We start from the raw sequence: 26,093 nt of genomic DNA on the forward strand, positions 1-26,093 counted from the left end.
TGCTCCCACTTTCTTCATTTTTCAAACCCACTCCTCCTAAATTATATAACACTAACTGACCAACCAATTCCCATGCATGCTCAATTCCCACACCTACACCACCAAACATGTTACCCTTTTCAACTTCCATCATTAATCTCACACTCAAGCTTTAGTTTTAGTTTCAGAGGTTGCCGCTCTCTAACTGCTGAAACCTACAAGGAGGAGAACGTTTTCTAGTTTTGAACCATGTTTGACATCTTTTTCGGCTGGCGAAAAGCTTCAAAATGGTACCCTTTTTTTTCCTGAGAGAAAAGCTTATTGGATGGGGTTGCTGTTTTTACTTATGTACTGTGGTGTTTGCAGTAAGAAGCTGATCAAGCGTGTTCAGTGCCGTCTGAAGCTGCTAAAGAACAAAAGGTTTACAATTGTGAAACAGCTGCGGGAGGATCTGGCTCAGCTCATCAAACTTGGTTATCAACAAACTGCCTTTAACCGGGTAGGGACGATGATCAATATCTTTTCATTAAAACTCTAAACTCTCTGCTGTGTTCCCCTGCTTTTGATTCTTCTTCTTCCTCTTCTTCCTCTTCTTCTTCTTCTTCTTCTTCTTCTTCTTCTTCTTCTTCTTCTGCATGTTGTTTGCATAACCTTGTGGTATTAAGTATGATGTTGGGATAGGCTATTTTCATCCTTTAGTTTTGACACTTAAATTTTCAGGCTGAGCAGCTTCTTAAAGATGAGAATATAATGGCAGTCTATGAGATACTGGATCATTTCTGTGAATTTGTCAACATTCAATTATCATATATTCGCAGACACAAGTATTTTTTTTCCCTCTTAACAACACTTTTCCTCTTTTAATCACTTTTTTCAAGTTTCTGACCATGAACTGAATTAGTTGTCCTGTAATTGTGGTATTTTAGGGACTGCCCTAATGATATCAATGAATCAGTTTCAAGCCTCATATTCGCCTCTGCCAGATGTGCAGATCTCCCTGAGCTTCCTGCGATTCGTAAGCTCTTCGGGGAGCGTTACGGGCATAGGTTCACGACAGTGGCCGTTGAATTGCTTCCTGGGAATCTGGTCAACCGTGAGGTTGCCCATTCTAGTGCTAACTGCTGATTTTTCTTGCTTGTGATCAGTTTTTTTTTTAATCATCAATTAACATGAAGAATTTTGATAAAATCTTGACTACAGATACAAGAAAAACTATCCCCAAAATCAGTTTCGGATGATGTGAAGTACAGATTGATTGATGAAATAGCTCGAGATTACTGCTTACAGCCTGAAATTTTGGCACTTGAATACTTTCCCGAATTGCAACACCAGGTAACTAGATTATGTTCTTTCAATTATTGTCTTTTGGTCAGATTTTGATGTTTCATTGAAGTCCTACATTGGTGCAGACTTCAGATGGTAGTGAGAAGGAAGGAAAAAACATACAAGTTGATCCATTGGCAAAGACTGCCACTCATTTGATCAGCCAATGTCACTCTTATTCCTATCCAAATTCTGATACCATTGGTGCTTCCCTTACTTGTTCTCCACCAGATGACATAAAAGCAGAAAACCGGAACATCAGCCGGATTTGTACAACCACTAGGAAACGAAAGGATGATGATGAAAGGATAAAAGCACCATCTTCCTCGGAAACTTTGCCTCAGTTTTGTGAGGAAGTAGTTGTCTATCTTGATGACATAGAGGAGTTACGGTCTTCCCGGAGAAAAGAAGCAGATTGTCAAGATCAGAGACTTTTCAAGTTCAAGTCACTGAGCATGCCAACTAAAGGAGTGGTTGTGGATGGCACCGACGGTGATGATGAAAGTTATACGGATAATGTAGAGGATGAGAAACCAAGCTCAAATGCAAACAATTCAAGGCGGAGGTCCTTTTCTCTTGAACCTTCAAGCATGAAGGATATTGATCACGAGATATATTATGAGAACCACAAGCAGCAATCTCATCACTACAGGAAACACCAGAAGAAAACAGTAGCAGAAAGGAAAGAAGCAACTTATCTGCTGAAGAGATCGAAACAACCTGGCTGCACGGAATTGAGGGGTTACATTCAGGCTAATACTTTGAACAGTGAAGTAAAAACCTGCAGCTTGGAAAACCCATGTTACAATTGTAGTTTTGATGACAGTGAAGAAAAGGTCCCTCCAGTTTGTGATAAAGGAGGAATTTTGGATGAAAAGTTTTGCCATTGCCGATGTTCTTCCAACGACGATACTAGACGTATTAGAATGAAAGAGAGTAGTAGTCCTACTCGGAATCTGAGGAGAAGAAGCTACGACAATGGTGCAAGTGTGTATGGAGTTTTCACCTTGCCCAAATTGGAAAAGGAAGAAAGCATAGGGAAAGTGAAGGGAAATGTTGGTGATTCCCATACGAGAAAAGGAACAGGTGGTCCTTATTTGAGGGCCACGACAATGCCACAAGAAAGGCCAAGAGAGATTCACAGGTACAGCATTCTTCGAACCAATTCAATGTCGATTCACAACCCTAATCACGTTCACCCTAAGCTGCCAGAGTATGAAGACATAGCAGCCAAATTTATGGCTCTCAAGAAGGAGCATCTGCTACATAAGCAGTGATGAAGTAACCAACTGTTTATTTTTCTTTCGCATTGAAAGATTCTCTAGTATTCTTTTTGTTCTCCTGTCATATCATATGTTGATGATGATGATATGGAGAGTTACTGTTTCAATTAAATCCAGGACATGGTAATTTGTTGTTAGAGCAGGGGGCAATTGCTGAGAATGAAGAAGCCTTATAATTTGTTAAGCTATGTTACGCCCATGCATACAAAGCAGCAGCAGATTTACGTGAATATCATTTAACATTATTTATGATTATCTCTCAATTGAAATTATGTAAAGACAAACTTATTGACGAGGATATATTTGAGAAAACATGATTACCTTTGCATGCCTAAAATATGCTCTTGAAATAGCATTATGAAAAGTGTATGTTCATAAAATATTCTTAATTAATTCCTTATTAATTGATGTTTCCACGGTTATTTTGTTTATTTGGATTCTTTGGTTTTGGTAATAAGAAAATAAGGAGATTGAAGTATGATGATGATCAAACTTATGTGGTATCGAGTGAGTGGTTTGAGTGATGATGAGTTTGGTACTTGATAGCCTAAGGTGATAGGTAAAAGTATTCATGAGCTGATTTGATTTACTATCCACAAATATATAAATAAATTTTTATTTTTATATATTTTTATAATTAAATTTAAATAAAAATAATTTTATTATTTATAAAATAGCAAAACAAATCATTTCAGCTAGCCAAGTCTAGTCAGGCTCGAGCGGAATTTTTTTGAAATTGGGCTAATTCTCGGCCTGAACAATGAACACCTCTAGTATACGAGAGAAAACAAAAAGGTGTAGTAATTTTATTTTTATAATATTTGAATAATTTAAATAAATTATGTATTTTCTATACATTTAAAATTTTCTATATTTTTTATAATTTTTAATAATTTATAGAATTTTAATAATTTTTTATGATTTTTATAATCTATACTTTTTTTAAAAAATAGAATTTTTTAGACTTTTTTTTACTTAAATAGTCAATTAAATTCTCATAAAATAATATTAAAAAAATCAATTAAGCCTTACACCTTATCATTTTTTCATGTCAATTGCTACATCAGTACTTAATGGCCCATCAGGGGCTTCAATGGAGAAAATGACGTCAATGGGCTTAATTATGTATTCAAAACCATTATTCAAATGGCTCAATTGGATGCACTTTTCGATGAGAGACTTAATTGATTTTTAAATTATTTTTAGAGAACTTATTTGACATTTTAACTTAGATCTTGTAATGTGTAAATTTTTATTTATTATAAAAGATAAAAATATTCTCATAATAATATAATTTATTTTAGAAAAATGATTTTTTAATAATTTCTTAAATGAGTTGAGATGAGCGATACAAACTCAATTTAAATAAATTATTATAACAAAGATATACATTTCTTTATCTTATTGGTGGCACACCAAAGGTATAGTTAGACCATATAGAATTTGCCAAGCACACTAAAATATGTTGAAATGAAGGTGTTAAAGTTAAATGGACCATAGGAGGTTGGTTTATAATGATGTGCCATCAAACAGACATTTTGTCAACCCATTGAGGGGTTGACTTACCTGTTCTTAAAAAATAGATTTTTTAAAACCTACCAACATTCCAACATTAGCAAAGTTGACTTCACCTACACCCCACGTGACCATATATATTGAAAGTCGAAACGAAAAGAGGCAAAAGAGGCCTATCATTAGCCAAGCCCTCTCTTATATCAACCAAACTGGTGCCAACATTATATATAACGTTTACACCATATTTAATTGTTTTGTTCTAAGTCATTTTTATCTAAACTTTTCAGGTCATACATGTTGTCGAAACTTTTTTTATCGGTCGACTTTTTATCTAAAAAATGAAAATGGCACAACTTTGACTTCTTATTAATAAAAAAATTATTAAAGTAACCCTAGCCAAGAATGCTTTGCTTAGTATCTTAGAGAGAACAATTTTTTCTGTGGCTTAGGATGGAGGAGAGTGGTGGCGCAGAGGGTTTTAAAGGAGACGAGATCTCCCTATTGGCAGAGGAACTTGTCCAATTATCAGTAAAAAGCTCAGTGTGGTACCAAGCGAAAAACCAACCCTGTTATGCACAATATGGACGAAGAAATCTTATAATCCAGATAGCTTCAGGGCACAAATCAAAAGTATTTGGAAGACAAGGAAGAAATTTGAGATTAAATTGGCAGGACAAAATTTTTTTTTGATAGTGTTTAAGAGTGAAGAAGATCTAGAATTAGTTATGGCGGGGAAACCATAGCTGTTTCGGAAAAATTTAGTAATTTTTGATAGGTTGACTAGATCGATGGAAAGAAGTCAAATCTGACTTAATTGATCACTGTTTTGGATTAAGATTGGACCATGTTCACCAGAATTTGATAAAAAAAGATCTGATGCATGCTATTGGGGTTACTTTTAGAGGTGTTTTGAGATCTAAAATTAATGGAGAATTCTGTCGGCTAAGAATCAAATTAGATGTGCAAAAACCCTTGCGAAGGGGTATTTTTGTCTCAACAGAAAATCAAAGTAAGTCTTGGATTTCTTTTAAAATATGAAAATTTACCTACATTCTGTTTTGGTTGTGGAAAGACGGGGCATGGGCTCATAGACTACCAAGAGTTTACACCTGTAGAAAGAAACAAAGTCAGAATTGATCCTCCTTTTTCTTTAGCTTTAAAAGCAGAATTAAATTTAGTTGGAAGAGAGAGTCTAATGTTTAAAGCCAACTCAAAGAAGATGCAGCCTCAATGTTCATACGTAGGTAATACTGAGAATTTTACTGAATTAAATCTAGAAGTTGATGGAAAAAGTGTTATATCCCAAGCTAATTCACAATGTACAGAAAAAGAGATAGCGTTAAAGCTGTAGGAGGATAAAATGGATATAGAAGATAAGGCTATCGGGGCATCTAATAATTCTACAAGAACTTTGAATCCAGCCAAAAAATTGAGTTGGAAGTGAATCGAGGTAGAAAGAAGGGTGGATTCTTACAACGATGAAAGTAGACTAAGAAAAAGAAAATCAGAAGAGTGTGCTTTTGAAAAAGATGATTCAAAAATCTCTTGTGAAGATGAAACAAAGAGAATGAAGTACAAGGGCAAATAATTTCAAACAGGAGAATATACAATTTTGTCGGCTGAATATTTCCCACAGGAATATGATTTTCACCAATATAGATCGGCGGGTGCCAAAAGGCATACTGACCGGGCACAATGAAAACTATATGTTGAAATGTCCGTGGATTGGGGAGTCTACAAGCAACACGAAGGCTTTGGTATTTGCTGAAGCAAGATAAGCCCCAAATGGTCTTCTTTATGGAGACTAAAATTGATGAAAAGCGCATGGAAAAAATTAGAAGGAGATGTGGTTTCGAGAATGGAACTAATGTAGGAACAGAAGGGTCTAGAGGTGGAATTTGTATGGCGTGGAAAACAGGAACTAATGTAACTCTTAAAAATTTCTCAAGAAGCCATATTGATGTAATGGTAAAGGAGGAAAATATCAATGAAGAGTGACGGTTTACAGGATTTTATGGATCACCTTATGTTCATGATAAGAATGCCTCGTGGAATTTATTAAAGCAATTGGGTAAAGATCAAAATCACCCATGACTGGTATGTGGTGATTTTAACGAAATAATGTATTCTTATGAGAAAAGCAGTGGTCTATCGGGGGAAGAAAAAAGAATGAAAGCTTTTCGCGAAGTTCTAAATGAATGTCAGTTAATGGACGTGGGTTACATGGGGGTTTGGTTCATATGGGAAAGAGGAAACTTACCGGGAACAAATATTAAAGAAAGACTGGATAGAGGCATGACGAATGAGAAGTGGATGCAACTTTTTCCAAGTGGAACTATTCATCATTTAACACACTCAATTTCAGATCATTGCCCCTTACTTATAAATACTAATAAGGGAAAAATCAATAAAGGAATCTCAAGTTTCAAATTCGAGGCATGGTGGACTTTGGAGGAATCCATTGAACAAGAGATTAAAAAAGCGTGGGAGTTTTCAGATGGATCTATATGCGAAAAACGAGAGAGGCTACAATTCAGATTGGTGAAGTGGGCGAGCTTAATAAAGAGGGACTGAGATGGTTTAAAGAATAGGCTCACAAAGGAACTTGAAGAACTACTGGAAAGCAATAGAGATGATGCCACAATGGCAAAGCTGATTGATATTAGAATTCGACTCAAAATGGAGATTGAAAAAGACGAAATGTACTGGGAACAAAGGGCACGAGCTAATTGGCTCCAATTAGGGGATAAGAACTCAGTATTTTTTCACAAGTATGCCTTAGTACGTAAACGAATTAATACTATTACTACGCTGGAAGCTGATGGAGGTCATGAAATTACTGATGAGTCAACAATTAATGAGGCTATTCAAATTATTTTCAAAATTTATTCACATCGAAGTGAGTAGGGAATTTATCCCATCTGCTAGAGGGTGTTAAGACTAATATTTCATCCGACATAAATGAAGATTTGCTAGTACCATTTAAAGTAGAAGAGGTTTTTTCAGCTTTGAAAGGAATGAGGCCTACTAAAGCGCCAAGTTGTGATGGTTTTCCAGCATTATTTTTTCAGAGATTCTGGCATATTGTAGGTAAGAATGTTGAGAAATTTTGCTTGGGAATTCTGAATGATGGAAAAATTTTTGATTCTCTAAATCTTACTGATATTGTACTTATTCCAAAACTACCAAAACCCACAAGTCTAGCTAATTTCAGACCCATCAGCCTATGCACAGTTTTACACAAAATTGTGGCAAAAACAATTGCAAATCGGTTTCAGGAGGTCATTAGAAGAAGTATAAGGCCCAAAGTGCTTTTGTTCTAGGAAGATTAATTACTGATAACGTGCTAGTAGCTTACGAAATCTTACACACGTTACGACAGAAACGAATCGGAAAAAAAGGGCTTATGGTAGTTAAATTAGATATGAGCAAAGCCTATGATAGAGTTGAATGGGTTTTTTTTAAAGGAAGTTATACTGAGAATGGGTTATGCAAAGGAATGGGTGTCATTGATTATGAAATGCATATCCACAGTATCTTACACAGTCAACATTAATGAAAGAAGATGAAGGGTTTTTAAACCCACTCGAGAGCTCCGTCAGGGTGATCCACTTAGTCATTTTCTCTTTCTAATATGCAGTGAGGGACTCTCGTCTTTCATAAGAATAGCGACAACTGACGGTCTACTTAAAGGAGTAAGAGCAAGTCGAAGAGGGCCAGCGATTTCCTATCTACTGTTCGCAGATGATTGTATTTTGTTTGGCCAAGCGACAAATAGAGGAGCAAGAATATTAAAAGGAATTTTGGAAGAATATGAACAGTGCTCAGGACAATGCGTGAATTTTAGCAAGTCAACGATTTTCTACAGCTCAAAACAACAAAAAGGGACAAAGAAGAGGTATCAATAATATTAAGGGTGAGATGCTCCACAAATTTGGAAAAATATCTTGGCCTCCCTAATGTGGTAGGCAGAAGGAAAAATGAAGCTTTCCAGAATCTAAAGGATAAACTTAATTCGAAGATTGATAGTTGGAGCACAAGACTACTGTCACAAGGGGGTAAGGAGGTTTTTATCAAGTCAGTGCTTCAAGCAATTCCAGCTTATGCTATGTCATGTTTTCTCCTACCAAAATCTTTTTATGGGGAGTTGGAAAATATTTTCGCTAAATTCTGGTGGCAAAAAGGGCAGGGAAGAAAAGGAATACCCTGGTGTCAATGGAGATATATGTGCTGATCAAAAGAAGAATGGGGTATGGGTTTTAGAAATCTGTTGCAATTTAATATCTCACTACTAGCAAAGCAAGGATGGAGGATCATAATAATTAGGATTCGTTGGTTACGCAAGTTTTTAAAATAAAATATTTTCCCAATGAGTATTTTTTAAATTCTTGATTTGGAAAAACTAGCTCTTATATTTGGAAAAGCATATGGGCAGCAAGAGGTATTTTAGAAAAAGGTATATGCTGGAGGGTTGGCACAGGTTCAAACATTTCTATTAATGATGATGCGTGGATTCCAGATACTGTTAATTTTAGATTATCTTCAGTTGTTAATACTATGCGAGATGCAAAGGTTAGTGAGCTGATAAATAGCAATGCGAGAATATAGGATAGAGAACTCATCAATAATACCTTTTCAACGACCGATGTTGGGAAAATCCTCCGGATACCTTTAGCACGCACACCTCATGAAGATCTGCTTGTATGGGGAGGTGAACATTCAGGGGAATTCTCGATACACAGCGCCTATAAACTATTACAAAAATCTAATGAAATTCCAAGAGCTTATCCTTTACAAACCAACTACGGGAACTTTTATAAGAAATTATGGCGCCTAAATCTACCGACTAAAATAAAGATTATAGTATGGAGAATTTCTTGGAACTATTTTCCTAAGAAGGTTAATATGCAACACCGGAAACTTGTTAGTTCAAACTATCCCTGATGTGGAAAAAGAAATGAAACAATCGATCATATCTTCCGAGAATGTCTTGTCACAGTGGAAGTTTGGGCACTATGAAAACTTCAAAATATTCTTATGAATCCAAACATGGATTTTTTTATAGTGGATTACCTGAGACTTTGGATAGTTCACTACATGCCAGAATATACTTTTCTACTGTAGTCTCTGGGCTATCTAGGGCGAAAGAAATAAAAGAAAACATGAGCAAAGAATTAGTACAGGTCAAGAAATAATGAACTTCATCACTAATTATCTTGCTGAACTTAATGGTCTTGATAAGATGAAGTCAAAAAGAGAGAAGAAAAAAAAAAGATGGACCCATCCACCTAATGAGTTCGTCAAAATTAATTTTGATGGTGCCTATGATTTGACTCATGAATAATCTGCCTCAGGAATAGTAACCAGAAATAAAGAAGGAGCTGTTTTACTCACTTGCTCAGAGGTTCACCACGAAGCAACTTCTGCCTTTACAGCTGAAGCAATCGCGTGTAGAAAAGCGGTCCAAATAGCAGTCGAACAGGAATGGCCGAAAATTATTATAGAAGGTGATTCCCTCACAATAATAAAGAAATGTTTATCAAAGAGTCAAGATCGATCATGTATTGAAGCATATATATATATATATGATATTAAGCAGAAACTAAATAGATCTAGGGGTTCAATGTTAAAACACACACCAAGGTTGGCAAATGCTCTCGCGCATATAGTGGCAACAGAGTTGCTGAAAAGGAAATAAGAACTGTACCTGGTAATGGAAGTCCCAAAATATGCTAAAGAACAAAGACAGATCGACCGAAGAAGGGAACTAGATTGAGGAGAGAATGAAGAAGAAAAGAATAAGAGGAAAGAAAAAGAAAGAAGATGCATCAGTTTGAAAAGAACATCTTTCCATAAAAATTGAACCGTCAAAAGCAAAGAAAAGAAATGAAGTCTCCAGATGAATAGACAGGGTTCAGAAGTTCTGTTTGGGCATTAATTAGGCGTAATAATTATGAATCTCTAGACTGTTTCGATTAAAATATCTAGATTTTCTTAGCTTTTTGGGCTCCTTTGTATTGGGTCGTTTTAGTAGATTAGCTTTGCTTAGCTGTTTTCACTGTTAGGTTTTGTAATTCATTTTCCAATAATAAGCCCAGTCTGAAAGTTTCAAAAAAAAAACGAAAATAGTAGTCGCCACCAATCCTTTTTATGAGGTGTGATCGGATCACTTGATTATTTTAATAAAATGTTTGATTTACTAAAACAGTGAATTTTAGTCTACAAAATCTAAGAAATGAGTTAGGGAATCGGTTATGCACGAGGAAGGATTAGTACCCTCGTTTCGCCCAAAATTGGTACCTAATTAATTACTTGATGTCTGAGTGTCAAAAATTGAAAATTTGAAGAGAATTTAAAATGTGATCTCTTTGCATTAAGATATTTTAATAGAAAAGGCTGTATTCCAAATTAATCAAGAAGAAAGATCATGCCCCGTGAGTTAGGACACAACGCCTTTAGTGGACACAACGCCTTTAGTTTTCGAAAAACCAGAATAATCGTCGTTTTAATCATTACTTAAATCTCGTTTTAGATATTTTTGAAATAGATATTCGACTATTTCGGTTTTAGAAAGAAACCATATTCCATATGTTAGGAACACGACTCTTCTAACTCCAAAAATAATGAATATTGTTTCGGTTTAAAAATTTTCTTTTTTTATGCATCGTGCAAAAAAAAGAACGTAACACTTAAAGTGATGTGCATTTAATTTATTCGGGCTTAATATAAAAATGGATAAATGTTCAAATATGATATATGATACAGTGATACTGAAATAATATAAAATGATTATGTGGTTAGAATGATAAATAATAAGTAAATAAAGGAATACTATAATAATAATATAATAATAATTATAATATAATTATAATCATGTTATACTGATGATAAATAAATAAAGTGACTTAAGATAAATAAAAAAAATGGAAGTTGAACGATTTAATAAATAAATAAAGGGACATGACATGCAAGTGCCAAAAATAATGAAAGAAATAATAGAATAACAAGAATACCAAAAAAATAAAAATAAATAGTAATGAAAATAATAAATAAAAAATTGCGCTAATAAAAGCATGTATACAATCTAATTCTTAAGTATGTATAAAAAAGTAATAAATAAATAAATAGATAGATAATAATAATAATACATAAAAGAAAAAAATAAAAAACAATTTTAAATATTAAAAAAAAGTGAAGGAATAATAAATAAGTAAATAGGTAAATAAATAAATAAAAAGTATTAAAATAAGTAAATGACTTAATCTTAACTTAAATGAAATTAAAAGGGTAAATCGGGATAAATAAATAATAAAGGGGCTAAACTGTAATAAAATAAATGAATAAATAAATAGAGGACTAAATTGAAATTTAAATGAAATTTAGGGGGATAAATTGTAAATAAAAAAATCAATAAAACAGGATAAAAGACCAAAATGAAATGAGCGAAAAAATAAGGACTAAATAGGAAAATATCCCAAACCCTATTAAACGCACCGTTCCTTTGGCAAATCAAGGAACTAAATTGAAAATAAAATAAAATTAAATGGTGCAATCTAAAAGAAAAAAATAAAGGAATTAGGAGCAAATTGAAAAACAATTAAAAAGCGGAAGGACTGGAGAGGCAATTAGACCTTCCCTTAAAAAACACGTTGATCCTAGGGGGAACCGGGTTGGGTTGCCCTTGAAACGACGCCGTTTTGGGTGTCAGAAGCCAAGACCAAAAAGATGTCTTTTTGGGGGGTTTATATAAGTAAAAAAAACTTTAAAAAATCATTTGCAACCTCATTTAAAAAAAAATTCTCTTCTCTCTCAACCCCTGCCTTCTATCTGGCCATAGGGTGTCGCCGGTCAGCCACGGCCACAGGTCATTGGCGACGATGACTGCCACCTCTGGTGGCCGAAAAATTTCAAAAGGCCCTTTTTTGATTTTTTAAACGGGTAAAAAGCGAATCTAGGGTTAGAATCCCCAAAATCTCAATCAAAATCCGACTAAAGGCGGAGAAGGCGCAGTGGAACAAGTAAAAAAAAAGGGAGTCCTTTTTTCTTTTCTTTTTTTATATTTTTATATTTACTTCGAAGTAAAAAATGAAAAATAAAAAAAAGACTATCTTTTTAAGTAAAAAATGAAAAATAAAAAAAGACTACCTTTTTTTCTTTTTGAACTTTTTCTTTTCTGTTTTTTATTGCTTTTTTGTATTTTTTTGTTTTCCTCCCCTCCAAATACAATTTGTTTTCTAGCTTTTATAACCGATTTACAAGATTATTTTCCTATTTTTTTCTACTGTTTTGGCAATTGTTTGTGTCTGTTGCGTGTTGCTTTTTCTTTGCAGGTGGTGGTTAAGTCAACGGTGGCAGAGGCATTGACGGTGGCAGATCTCGAGGCGCGAGCGTACTGACGTGGCACGAGAAGCAGCGCAAAGGGCACTAGGGTTTCTATTTTTTTAAAACAGTTTAGGTTGTGGGCCACTGGGCTATTAAGGGTTTTTTTTTATTTTTTAGGCTACTTGGGTTGGTATTGTAATTCAACTAGAATTTTTTATTTTTTCTGTTTGGTTTTTGCCCGGGCTCGGAAGAAATTGGGCTTTCACAGCTGCCCCTCTTTGCTCGCTGTCTTGTAACAAAAATGGAGCAAAGACTTTTAAGAATGACCAATTTCATCTGGTCTCGCTGAATCTCGACCTTTTTGGTGCTCCACTTTTTCAAGTAGCTTTATTCTAACCCACTGTAGCTTCAGAGGTATAGGATTTGTTGCTTCAATCTACTCCACTGCAACTTCAGGGAGATTAGACTTGAAGCTTTAATTTGGTCCACTACAACTTTAGAGAGATAAGATTCGTAGCTTGTAACTTTAGTCTAGTCCACTGCAACTTCAAGGAGATAAGTTTTGCTATGGTAGATTTATAATAGTTGCTAAACTGACTAAAAATTCGATTAAGGCAAGCGCACCTATCGAACAGTAGTATAGTTATGGTGAGACCGGAAATATCGTATCCATAAGGACTAACAGTACTAGTAATTACTATCTTTTTATTATCTAGCCTAAGAATTAAAGGGATGTTTTTAAACTAAGATTAACTATCTAATTAACTAAGAATACGACAGAGATAAAAGTTCGAAAATACTTTTGGAAAACTGATGGAGAAGACAATACCCAAGGAAGAATCCACCTAGACTTCACTTATTACTTCTGAATTAGACAATTTATTCACTTGACTTAATTCGTAGAAATCCCTAGCTTTTGTTAATATCTCTCTCGAGACTAAAAACAACTGACTCTAGGTTGATTAATTGAAATCTCTTTCTAATTAAAACCCCTATTATCGCATTAACTCGATCTATGGATTCCCTTATTAGACTTGACTCTAATCCGACAGATTTATGTCGTCTTATCTCTAGGATTGTAATCAACTCGGCTTAATTATGGAAGATCTACTCTTAAACAGGGACTTTTTCTCCATTGAATAAGCATATCAAAACCTGAATTAATATCCTGAAATATTTAAGCAAGGATTAAAACTTATAATTAAGTATAAGAACAAGTATTTATCATATAATTCAAAAGATAATAAAATTCATCTTAGGTTTCATCTTCCCTAGGTATTTAGGGAATTTAGTTCATAACGATGGGGGAAAACATCTCAAAATTGGGAAAACAACAAAACATAAAGAAACCCAAAAACTTTGGTAGAAATTGAGTGGAGATCTTCAGTCTTTAAGTAAATCCTGTTTTTAAGATGATTCCAATGCCTGTCTTCGAGTATTTTCTGCCTTTTACTCTCTGCGTGCCCCCCTTAGATCCTCTCCTCGTGTGTTTAAATAGAATTTGGAATGCCTAAAATAGCTCAAAATTAGCCTTTTCCAAGTAGAATTAAAATAAGTCTCGACAGGGACACGGCCATATGGTATGTCCATGTGATAGTGCTCAAACCATGCGCAATTCTGATATGGTTTTAAGTCGACACGACCATGACACACGGACGTGTGGTCTGCCCGTGTGTCTCACACAGGTGTGTGGATTACCCATGTGGAAGCGTCTGGGCCGTATGTAGCACTGAAATAAACCTATTTTGTCTGTTTTGGCCTTTTTCTTGCACTTTTCACTTTTCTATGCTCATCTTGATATAAAACATGAAATTAAAGGATTAGGAGCATCAAATTCACTAAATCTTATGATAAATCATCCAAAAATACGCCAAGCATGGGGTTAAAATATGTAACTTTTGAGGTTTATCTCAATATCCCCACACTTAAGCATTTGCTTGTCCTCAAGCACAATCATCAACTCACAATTAAAATGCATTCTTCTCAACTTATAATTCTTATCACTAATGTTTTGAAATGATTTGCAAATAATCATGCATTAAGAATTCAACTAAAAGAACATCGAAGTTTCAAACAATCCAAGTTGAGCATTTTAATCATAAAATCATAGGTATTTCCCTTTATCTAAATAATTACCTTTAATTCCAAATCGACAAGAGTTGACATCCTCACTAAAGATTCACTCAAATCACTCAAAGTGTTTAAGGTTCAACAATTAAGTACTCAATAGTCAAACATGAAAAGTTATTACCATAGGCTTGCATGAAAATCAAATCTCCACCACTATAAATGAGATGATACACAAATCAAAAGGTCTTTAGTAGGGTTGTAATGGGGCTTGGGTTAAAGGTGTGTAATAAAGGCTGAAAAAGAGGGTTAGAATCGAGATCAATTTAATAAATTATTAAACTTAGAAAAATAAAGCTAATTACTGAATTACAAACAGGTGCCAAAATTAAAACTATCCAAAACTAATGAAGTGAGCTTTTTCTCAAAATAGTAACTTTAACTTATCCAAGCTTATCATGAAAGAATAACAATATGTAATTACATGAATATATAAATATATGTTTTTTTTAAGAATAAGAACAAGTAAAGAAAGTACATAATAAGAAATAATTCAGCAACTGAAATGAACGAACATAGTTAGGTAACTAATCAAATCAAATCTCGATAAAAAGGCAGTCGATAAAAAGGGAGAAATTCTTAACGAATCAAAAAGGGTTAAGTTGTGGGTTATCATTAAAGGGAAATCAAGAAATAATGTTCAAGGCTCAAAAGGGTTCACTAAAGGTTAATTATGTGGGTAGGCTTTTTATGGAGTAAGTGGGTTAAAACCTAAGTGCCTTTATCATCTTAGTATATCAAATCAAAGGTATGGTCTCGACATGTATAATCGATGCAAGTTCTAGAATAACAAATCAGTATTGACTCACTCATAACCATCAATAAAAGTGAGCAAGAAAGATATATGCTTTAAAAGGCTCAAAATCTTACAAAAATTATGGGTTTTTGATGTCAAACCTGTAAATTTAGAACTTCATGATAATACCTCATTTCAGGGAAACAACCTAACAATTTTAATTCTCAAAAATTCAACTTATCATGCTTGATTCTCTATTGTCCTAAAGTTTAAATAATCAATGCACAATTACCTATGTTTTACTCCAAAACATATCAATAAAAATCATAAATCAATCAAAATTTATTCTAATAATAATATGAGAAAATTATTTGAGAACAAAATATAATTCAGGGATTTTCTAATAATCATATAAATAACCTCCCCACACTTAAGATGTACATTGTCCTCAATGTACAAACAAATATAAATCATAATAGAGACAAAATATCATAAGATAGGGAGATGATTGAAGCTGCCCTAAATGGTGGATGAATTTCCCATACCAATGAAAAACGGAGTTGTAGATAAATGTAGGGGTAGTGCAAAATTCTGAGCAACTGATAAGAAAATAAACACAATGCTTGAAGAAGATTAAAAGGTTACTCGTTAAGAAGCAACCATAATAATTGAAAAAAAGTTCAAAATATGAAAACAGAATAAACATAAAAAAAATAAACATAAAAATAAACATAAAGAGAAAAATAAAAATAAAGATAAAAATAAAAATAAACATAAAGATAAATGGACTCAATGGTCCTCATCATCAAACTGATCCGTGTCACGAGTTAGTGGCGTTGGAGGAGCGATATGAGGATACTAACAGATCTACTGTAAAGTCGCATCAATATTGTCGAACCTCTGAGCACAGTACTAACGAAAACTAGCAAACTCCTAGGAGGATACTCCTAGAGAGCTAGCAGCAGAGGGAGCATGTCAGTGACTCGAGGGTAGAGGTTGTGGTAGGTCCTCGTGGTAGGGAAGAACATCATTAGTGAAGTCCTCTAGGTCATGCTGACTGTCAGACTGGACTAGTCTATACCGTGGGGGGTTCAATCCACGTCACCGCTCGATCATCCTCATATGGATCATGGTCAAGATGCCCTGAGGAGACATCTGACCTACTAGGGTAAGGGTCAAGGACTGCTCCGGCGTGTCGAGTAAACCTAAGTATCGAGCGAGACGAGTCAGGTAAAGGCCGAGAAAGATGAGGCCCTTCTTATGGCGTTCAGTATGATTGTGGCAAGCGAGCGTAATGAAATATGCCACATCAAATACATGTCTGGTAGTCATGCTCCACAAGAAATAAGCGTCGTAGGTACTAACCACTCCTGTGCTCTCTCTCTGACCCGCTAAAGTGTGAGCTCTACCCAACATCGCAAAGGTGAGTAATGAATATGTCGATGAAAGTGGAGAAAGTCCTCGGTGCTTATGAACTCCTCTGTGTAGAGTCCTAAAGCAACATCGAACTCTAGGACACTCATGTATCGCACCAACCTGCCAAGGCGAAAGATGATGGTGCCTGGCTCGTCATGGACTAACATGACTTGCTGGACTAAAAATGTGACGCCAAACTCTAAGGTGAGCTTCGAATAGGTGGGCTTGACGATGGTGAAGAATCTATCCCATGGGGCTGTGGTAATAATTGCGTGGACATCTTCAGCCAAACGGACATGCTCTAGCATAGCCCAATCGATGCAGCAACCCACACCGAGGGGTCGTACTCGATGAGCTGGTACAATTCTTCCTAAGGGCCCGCTGAAAATCAAAGATAAGGATGGCTAGCCTCGGCAGATACGCTCGAGGAGAAGGTCCCACTAAGGCCTTTCCGCTTTTTCGAAGCAGGGGCAACGACCTTGGACTTGCCCCATGTGTTCGTCATAGTGTGCCTATAAAAAAAAGAAGAGTTCATCAGTAAATAAGTGAATAATTGCCAATTCTGTAAAGAAGAGCTAATAAAGTAAAAACTAAGTAATTCGAAATAATATATTATGCTTAAACAATATGTACTAAAATCCAGGCATACAAAAAGAAAATTAACAGTATGTGAATCTAGACTAAAAAGAAAACATACGAATCTAGGTAACCTAAAATAATAGGGAAAGGAGATAGCAACAAAATTAACAAGACAACCCAAGGCACCTTATAAGAAAATAAAGAAAACACTAATCGACTCCATAAAACCACCAAAAGAAACTATAATCAGAATTCAATAATGGTCCTACGCAAGGTAAAATAACAGTGAAAGCAAGAAACAGAAAAGTATCAACGAATAATAATTTAATCCAAAACTAAAAAATAAAGAATAATAATCAACAAGGGCATGTAAAGACTAAAAGAAAAATAGAAAAGAAATAAAATGAATAAAGTAAAACAGAATATAAGAGAATAAGAACGTAAAAAAAGTAAAGTAAATGAGGAAAACCAAATATCGTCGGGCGGTCACCAGAAGTATGGAGGATAGTGGTCGGTCGGACGGTCAATCTAAGGAGAGAGAAAGGGAATTCGGTGACTGGTCAGATGGGGGGTTTAGATCGAGGCTGGACGGCGGGGGCATGGGGGTTGTGCGCAAGGTTGGGTCGTGGGGAAAGAATGGAGAGGAAGAAGGGTGGGAGCTGGTTTGAAAGGAAAAAGGAAAAGAGAAGGGGACGATGGTGGCCGGAATAAGGAAGGGGAGTAGGACTCGGTGGCTAAGGGTTGAAGAAGATGGGGAAGAGGGTAAAAAGTAAAGTGAGAAAGAAATTAGGGTTGGTGTAACACCCCTAACCCATATCCAATTGCCGGATTAAGGTTAAGAGGTATTACCGAACTAAACATTTAATTATAACATTCATATAGTCATTAAACACAATCCAAAATCAAGCTGAAAACTATACAAACATTCAAGATCATATGCCATATTCGTATGGCTAAATATTTACATTTACAAAATATCGTTCTCAACAGTCTAACCTATACATGCAACATCAACTCCAAAATATAATAGTACCAAAATGATCGATAGTGTGATGAACTATTGACGATCCCCGAGTCGGTGGCCAAAATCAACAATCTATAAAACAGAGAAATAAAGAACAGAGTAAGCTTTCAAAGCTTAGTAAGTTTTAAGCATTTCAAACAATTAAAACTTGTCATTTAAAACGAGCATTTAGTATCACAAAACGAATATTCTAATTACAAATCACTTGGCCGAATATACATAAGTACACCAATTAAAAAGCCTATTGGCCGAATATATATGTATATAAATATATAAATACACAAAGAAATTTCAGCACAGACTTTACTTTACTTTATAGCTCATACAATTAATTTAAGTCACATACTTTCATGTAATGACAGACATCGACCGAATAGGTCATGCTCTTATTCGTAGATATAATAATCATTCACACACATATATCATTCTTTGATACTAATAATTCACTTTAAAAAAAATCAATTTACATACGAATACCTAATACGTACCTGAATATTATAATGTATCATACATAATCAATAGTAGTTTACCTCGAACTTTCGAATTCATAATCGTACTCGAATCACTGGCGTTAAGCCTGCTAGGTTTAAAACCCGAATCTAGTCACTAGCACAAAACCTGCGGGACTTTAAGCTCAGATATAATACCAGCACTAGGCCTGCGGGATTTAACCCGGATATAATACCAGCACGAAGCCTGCGGGATTTAACCCGGATATATTACCAGCACGAAGCCTGTGGGATTTAACCCAGATATAATTCCAGCATATAGCCTGCGGGTCTTTAAGCCCGGATACACATCAAATATCATGCATATTTAATTATATATTAACACATCTCATTCAACATATCACATTAGTAGTCATTTGCTGCATTCGGATATAAGCTCTATATGAACACCATCATTTACATTTCGGTTTAAAAGTCATACATAAATATTACATATCCATTTCATCATTCAAGCTTAACCCATAGTGACCATTCGACAATAAGTCATATACATAAATTATTTATCACACAACTTAATTCAAGTAGAACCAAAAGGTCACAATTCATCTAATATATATACATATCAAAGCATCATCAATTATATACTAAAGGTGACTACTCAAAACTTACCTCGGATATACTTGAACGGTTGCGGAAACGCTACTCAATTACTTTCTCTTTTCCCCTATCCAACTTTGATCCTCTTTGCTCTTGAGCTTAAATTCAAAAATTTTAAACTAGTCATTATTCGACTATTCAAGCATTACTTCAGGAATATAATATATATATTCGACTTTCACACATATAGATCATAGTAAGTTTATAAGAAAACATTAAGCAACTCATTAACAAATTTTTTTATCAATGTTTACCACAAAATCACAAATTCACAATAAGCTGTCTTCCTGAGCAACAGTCACTAAATTATTTATAACTGGAGCTACGAAACTCCAAATCAATTGCCGTAAAATTTCCATGAAAATAGACTCATATATCTTGTATCTATAAAATTTTAAGAATTTTTAGTTTGGCCAATAAATACCATATTTTTCTTAAAGTTTCCCCTGTTTCACTGTTTGACTAATCTGAACACCCTTTACTACGAATCAAATTTCTAATTGTACAGAAGTCAAAATATGTTCTCGTTGATTTCATTTGAAACTAGCCTCATTAAGCTTTAATAACATAATTTATTCAGCATCTAACTCCACTCCCACAATTTATGGTGAATTTTCCAAATTCACATTACAGCTGCTGTCCCGAGCAGATTTACTACAATTTACTCTTTCACAACTCTTTGCATTCATATTATTTAAACATGTATATCACCAATCAATTTCATCACATATATCTATAATTTCACTTAAGCATAATCTCAATACAACACATCGTGCTCAAATCATTATTCAAGTTCACATTCAGCATTTTCACAAATACACATGCCGATTTCATACACTCATCTCTAATGTTAATTAAGAAATGCCGAATGCACATACTTAACTAAAACTCAAAATTTAACTTTTTCACTTCAATAAACCACTACTTATTCATCAAGACATCAAATATAAAATGCATAATACTTAAACATTTATACCGAATTTGCTAGCACATAAGACCTTTGGCCGAATGTCATTAAACTCTATCCACATAATTTTATTCCTTAAGACACATCCAAAACCACATTTGGCACCTCCCAACAACAATTTAGAAATTCTCAAATTCACTCACAAGTACAATTATATAACATATAAAGCATTAAACATTTTTCATCATGAATCTATAGCATGACCGAATACTTAATTTCTTTTCTCCTTAAATTTAAATTCGGCAATCCTATAAACAAATACTAACCTTAACTTTCAAGCTAAAACAACTAACAACTCAACATATCCAACATAATTATCCATACTAATGACATCAAAGCATCTACTAAGAATTTCAAGTTCCTTGGCCAAATTTCAACCCTCCAAAATAACCTAAATTCAAACCAAGAAATAGGTAGAATTCAAACTAATCATCCAAATTATGCATACATTTCCAATAGTGGCATTATACATACCTTCTTCTAGCAATCACCTTAGCCAAAATTTAAACAAGAATTTTCTTCTTTCTCCCTTCTAGTTTCGGCAATGGAGGAGCAAAGATGAACCACTTTGGGTTTCTCCTCCCACTACCCATTATTTTATTTCCCTTAATTATTTAATTCATTTAGTTGAAAATAATATTAATATAAAATACATAGAATATGTATAAAACAACATCATGGCCGGCCACTATAAAAAAATGGACAATTTGACATGCAAGTCCATTTTTTTTATAACATGCATTAATAGACCATTTTAAATTAACCTATCACATTTCAAAAATGTCTCACATAAGTCCTATTTAATAAATTTCACATACAAATGACAAAATCAAAGCATGAAACTTTCACACATGTATTTACACATATTATAAGCATAGAATATAATGGTTAATTATTTTTGTGACTCGATTTTGTGGTCTCGAAACCACTTTCCGACTAGGGTCAAATTAGGGCTATCACAGTTGGGAGTTTAAAAATGGACACGGTCGTGTGAACCCCGTGTTGGGCCACACGACCGTGTCACACACCCGTGTGGATCGAAATTTAGCCCGTGGTCATCGAGGAAAATAAGAGCCCATTCGTCACACGGCCTTAGACACGCTTGTGTATCCAGTCCATGTGTCGCACACGGCCGTATCGCACGATCGTGTGCTACGTTGTTCGCTTCTTCCACGCCCATGTGGTTTCTCACACGCCCGTGTGTCCGAACACACGACCGTGTTCCTCTCCCGTGGAGCTCTCTGACTTGTTTAAAATTTAAAAATTTAGCTTCAGTTTTTTTTTCATGGCCTAGGACACGCCCATGTGTCCAGGGCGTGTGGTTCACACGGCCGTATCGCACTGTTGTGCTCTACGTTATTCGTCTCTCCCATGCCCGTGTGGTCTCCCACACGCCCGTGTGTCTGAATACAAGGCCGTGTGTCTTGCCCCTGGAGCTCTCTGACTTATTTGAGATTTGAAAATTTAGCACCAATTTTCACACGGCCTAGGACACGCCAGTGTGTCCAGGCCGTGTGCATCCTACGACCGTGTCGCACAACCGTGATCGAAGACCATGTACATGTCAATTTTTAGGAAATTTCGATCCTGATTCCACACAGCCAAGGACACGCCTGTTTGTCCATGCCTTGTGGGTGTAAAAATTGCACTTAAAACATGAAAATTAGATAAACTAAGCTAATTAGTGGTGTTAGTGCTTGGGTTGCCTCCCGAGTAGTGCTTATTTAGAGTCTAAGCTCGGCTAACCTCATATTTGCACAGTTATGGTCGTTCATAGAATCGACACTCCTCTTTTCTGCTATCAATTTTATCAAAATAAGGTTTGAGTCGAGTACTGTTTACCTTGAAAGTGCCGAAATCAGTATGTGTTACCTCGACTGTACCGTATGGGAAAACATTTAGTATCGTGAAGGGAATTACTTTATTAGTCTCAGAATTGGTAATACGAGGGTCTGCATCACCCAATAGTACATTGTCTCAAACCTTAAATTGATTCGTTTCATCTGTAGGCTCGTCATGCATTCGCTTTGGTTCCTCTTATACTCTTGATTTCTCCTTAACTTGTGTCATTCATTCATCTAGTTCCTCAATCTCTAATCTTCGTTCTTCAAGAGATGCCCTGTTGGTATTAATTGAGTTTTACCGTGGCTCCATCACATCTTTGCGAGGAATTTCCTGTAAAGAGAGTTGAGTTGTAATGTTACTCACATCAAAATGACTTGTAATATCATCTCTATCACTAGACATTTTAACAGAATCACGAGCTTGGAGAATAATTGTGTCATCTCTTACAGGAAGTGAGTTCACTTGTTCCAACATCAATGATAGATCTAGCAGTTGCTAAAAAGGGTCTGCCTAGAATTAAGGGCACATCACTGTCCTTATCCATGTCTAAGACAACAAAATCGACTGGAATATGAATTTGTCAATTTTAACAAGCACATCTTCAATGATACCCCTAGGAAATCTAATAGTTTTATCAGCTAATTGTATGCTCATCCTAGTTTGTTTGGGTTTCCCTAGTCCTAACTGCTTAAACATCTTGTAGGGCATGACATTAATACTTGCCCCTAAATTAGGTAAAGTATTATTAACATTTAAACTACCAATTAGACAAGAAATCGTAACTCCCTGGATCTTTCAGTTTGTTGGGTAGCTTGTTTTGCAAAATAGCTGAGCAAACTACATTTAACTCCACATGTGATGACTCATCTAACTTTCGTTTGTTTGTTAAAAACTCTTTTAAAAATTTAACTGTATTTGGCATCTACGAAAGAGCTTCAATAAACGGTATGTTAATATGTAATTTTTTAAGTATTTTAAGGAATTTACTGAATTGTTTGTCTATGTGGTCTTTCATTGTCGCATTGGGGTATAGCACACGAGGTCTATATGCTTTGCTTACCGGCGTTTGTGTACCATGACTCACCTTAACCTCACCATTGCTTACCACAGCTTCTTGCCTCGTTTCAAATTTAGATTCAGCTAACCCGTCTTTGTCGCACACAGTGATGGCATGTAGTTGCTCCCTTGGGTTAGTTTCTGTATTACTAGGCAAGCCACCTTGCCGTCGTTCAGAGATCAACTTAGCAAGTTGACCTATTTGAGTTTCGAGCCCTTGAATCGACACTTGCTGATTTTTAAGTGCTGTCTCAGTATTTTGAAAACAAGTTTCTGACGCCGAGATAAATTTTGTAAGTATCTCCTCAAGGTTCGACTTTTTCTCCTGTTGGTAAGGTGGTTATTGAAAACCTGGAGGGTGTTGTGGCCGTTGATTCCCTTGACCACCCCACGAAAAATTGTGATGGTTTTTCCAACCTGCATTGTAAGTGTTATTATAAGGGTTATTCTGAGGTCTAGAATTGTTACCCATATTGTGGACTTGTTCTCCCTTGATGTTGGGGTTGACGAATGGATAGTGTGTGTTGTGCATCTCTCCTCCATTTGAATCACACCTCATTACTGGATATACCTGAGTAAAATCATACAAACCATCAATCTTTTTATTCAATAGTTCTACTTGGTTAGATAGCATAGTAACTGGGTCGAGGTTGAAAACACTAGCTACTTTTGTTGGCTTCGTTCTCATGACTTGCCCTTGATAGTTGTTTTGTGACATCTCTTCAATAAATTCGCAAGCCTCTTCAGGTGTTTTGTTGTTCAAGGTTCCACTGGCGGCTGCATCAATCAGTTGCCTTGTTAAGGGGTTCACACTATTGTAGAAGGTCTGAACCTGTAATCATAAAGGTAACCCATGGTGAGGTCACCTTCTCAAAAAGTCATTGTATCTCTCCCATGCATCATAAAGTGTTTCTAAATCTATCTGCACAAAAGAGGAGATATCATTCCTCAATTTAGCCGTTTTGGCAGGTGAAAAATATTTAAGCAAAAATTTTTCGGTCATTTGTTCCCAAGTAGTGATTGACCCTCATGTTCAACCACTGTTTAGCTTTATTCCGTAATGAAAAAGGAAAGAATCGAAGGCGAATGACATCATCAGAAACGCCATTGATATTAAAGGTATCGCAAAATTCCAGAAAATTTGCTAAATGAGTGTTTAGATCCTCGTCCTGCAAACCATCAAACTGAACAAACTGTTGTATCATTTGAATCGTGTTAGGTTTCAGTTCAAAATTATTTGCAGAAACAGCAGGTCTAACAATACTCGATTCAGTTCCTGTTAAAGTAGGCTTAGCATAATCATACATAGTACAAGAAACAAGATTCTGATTTACTAGATTTGTAGCAACTATGGAGGTAGCAGATTATTCGTATTGTTTGCCATCTCTTCGGGTATATCGGTCACGTCCTCTTGCTCTTCCTCTATATACTGTAGGCTTCGCCTTATTTCTTTTCAATTTCTGTGAGCTGTCCTTTCTATCTTACAGTCAAACAGTAACTTTCTAGTCATAAACTAAAGATTCCTGCCAGAAGCAAATAACAGGGAGATTAGAAGAGAAGTAAAAATTAAATTAAAACAAAAAGTAATTTGCAATTAAAATAAAAAAATGGCTAAAGTAATAAAATTCAAGCGTTCCTAATATCTTAGTCCCCGACAACGGCGCCAAAAACTTGAAGGTCGCTAAACTGACTAAAGATTCGACTAAGGCAAATGCACCTATCGAACAGTAGTATAGTTATGGTGAGACCGGAAATATCGTATCCACAAGGACTAAAAGTACTACTAATTACTATCTTTTTATTATCTAGCCTAAGAATTAAAGGGATTTTTAAAATTAAGATTAACTATCTAATTAACAAAGAATATGACAGAGATAAAAGTTGGAAAATACTTATGGAAAACCGATGGATAAGATAATACCTAAGGAAGAATCCACCTAGACTTCACTTATTACTTCTGAATTAGACGATTTATTCACTTGACTTAATCCGTAGAAATCTCTAGAGATAAAGTCATTAATGTTTTTTTTATTGTTTATTTTTAGTCTCTAGTTTTTCTTTTTTACTATTTAAAAACTAAAAACTAAAGCATAATGAACATTTAAAGAGAAGAAGAAAAGAGATACTCACCTGTGGAGAAGAAGAAGAAGCAGAGGAAAAGTAAGGTTCAGACAAAAGAAAAAAGGGGAAAAAAAAGGGTTCTAACGTCTATTTGGAAGAAGAACAAATAAGGTTAAAAAAGTAATATCAGCCCAAAAGTACTTTTGGCTAAAAAAAAGCACTAAATTTCTGTTTTTTCATTTGAGAAAAAGTACTTTTTTTAAATTGAAAAAAGCACCCAAACAATGTTTGTTCTTTAATGCTTTTTATATAAAAACACTTTTTCTTTTAAAAGCCCGTCTAAAAATCAATACCGAACGGGCTCTTAATCCAACCCACTGCAACTTTAGAGGTATAGGACTTGTCACTTCAATCTACTCCACTGTAACTTCAGAGAGATAAGATTTGCTACGGTAGATTTAATCTGACATACTGCAACTTCAGAGGTATATGATTTATTTTCAATCTATTCCACTATAACTTTAGGGAGATAAGATTTGTAACTTGTAGTTTTAATCTGTTCTACTGTAACTTCAGGGAAATAAGATTTGCTATCTTCAATCTACTCCACTGCAACTTCAGGGAGATAAGATTTGTATCTTCAATATGCTCCACTGCAACTTCAGGGAGATAAGACTCATATCATCAATCTACTCTACTACAACTTCAAGGAGATGAGATTTATGGTTTCATTGATCTATTACATCGTTCTTTG

The 26,093-nt window shown here is 35.1% G+C and overlaps 1 protein-coding gene, 1 long non-coding RNA gene and 1 other non-coding gene across 7 annotated transcripts; 2 read left to right on the plus strand and 1 right to left on the minus strand.

Moving 5' to 3' along the window:
- Window positions 1-2,769, plus strand: LOC121210946 (uncharacterized). Of its 2 annotated transcripts, XM_041082986.1 has the most exons (6): window positions 1-269; window positions 346-478; window positions 700-803; window positions 906-1,077; window positions 1,180-1,311; window positions 1,389-2,769. In XM_041082986.1, exons 1-6 carry the CDS (start codon window positions 229-231, stop codon window positions 2,577-2,579), a joined length of 1,773 nt encoding a protein of 590 aa, XP_040938920.1. In that variant the 5' UTR covers window positions 1-228; the 3' UTR covers window positions 2,580-2,769. The 2 variants fall into 2 exon arrangements, with proteins under 2 accessions (XP_040938920.1, XP_040938921.1); XM_041082987.1 differs by lacking the exons at window positions 700-803; window positions 906-1,077.
- Window positions 2,770-5,022: 2,253 nt separating this feature from the next.
- On the minus strand, window positions 5,023-10,056 carry LOC121210947 (uncharacterized). 4 transcript variants are annotated; one of them, XR_005906241.1, is made up of 4 exons: window positions 9,808-10,056; window positions 9,495-9,615; window positions 8,732-9,236; window positions 5,023-5,209 (listed from the first exon to the last, which is right to left on the minus strand). It is a non-coding gene; the product is annotated as an uncharacterized lncRNA (long non-coding RNA). The 4 variants fall into 4 exon arrangements; XR_005906242.1 differs by having other exon boundaries at window positions 8,732-9,040; window positions 9,174-9,236; window positions 9,495-10,056; XR_005906240.1 differs by having other exon boundaries at window positions 8,732-8,852; window positions 9,174-9,236; window positions 9,495-10,055.
- A 14,070-nt stretch (window positions 10,057-24,126) lies between these two features.
- On the plus strand, window positions 24,127-24,233 carry LOC121211711 (small nucleolar RNA R71). Its single transcript, XR_005906930.1, has one exon. It is a non-coding gene; the product is annotated as a small nucleolar RNA R71 (small nucleolar RNA).
- Window positions 24,234-26,093: the final 1,860 nt, after the last annotated feature.

Source organism: Gossypium hirsutum, chromosome A12 (genome assembly GCF_007990345.1).
Source record: "Gossypium hirsutum isolate 1008001.06 chromosome A12, Gossypium_hirsutum_v2.1, whole genome shotgun sequence".
NCBI lineage: Eukaryota > Viridiplantae > Streptophyta > Magnoliopsida > Malvales > Malvaceae > Gossypium > Gossypium hirsutum.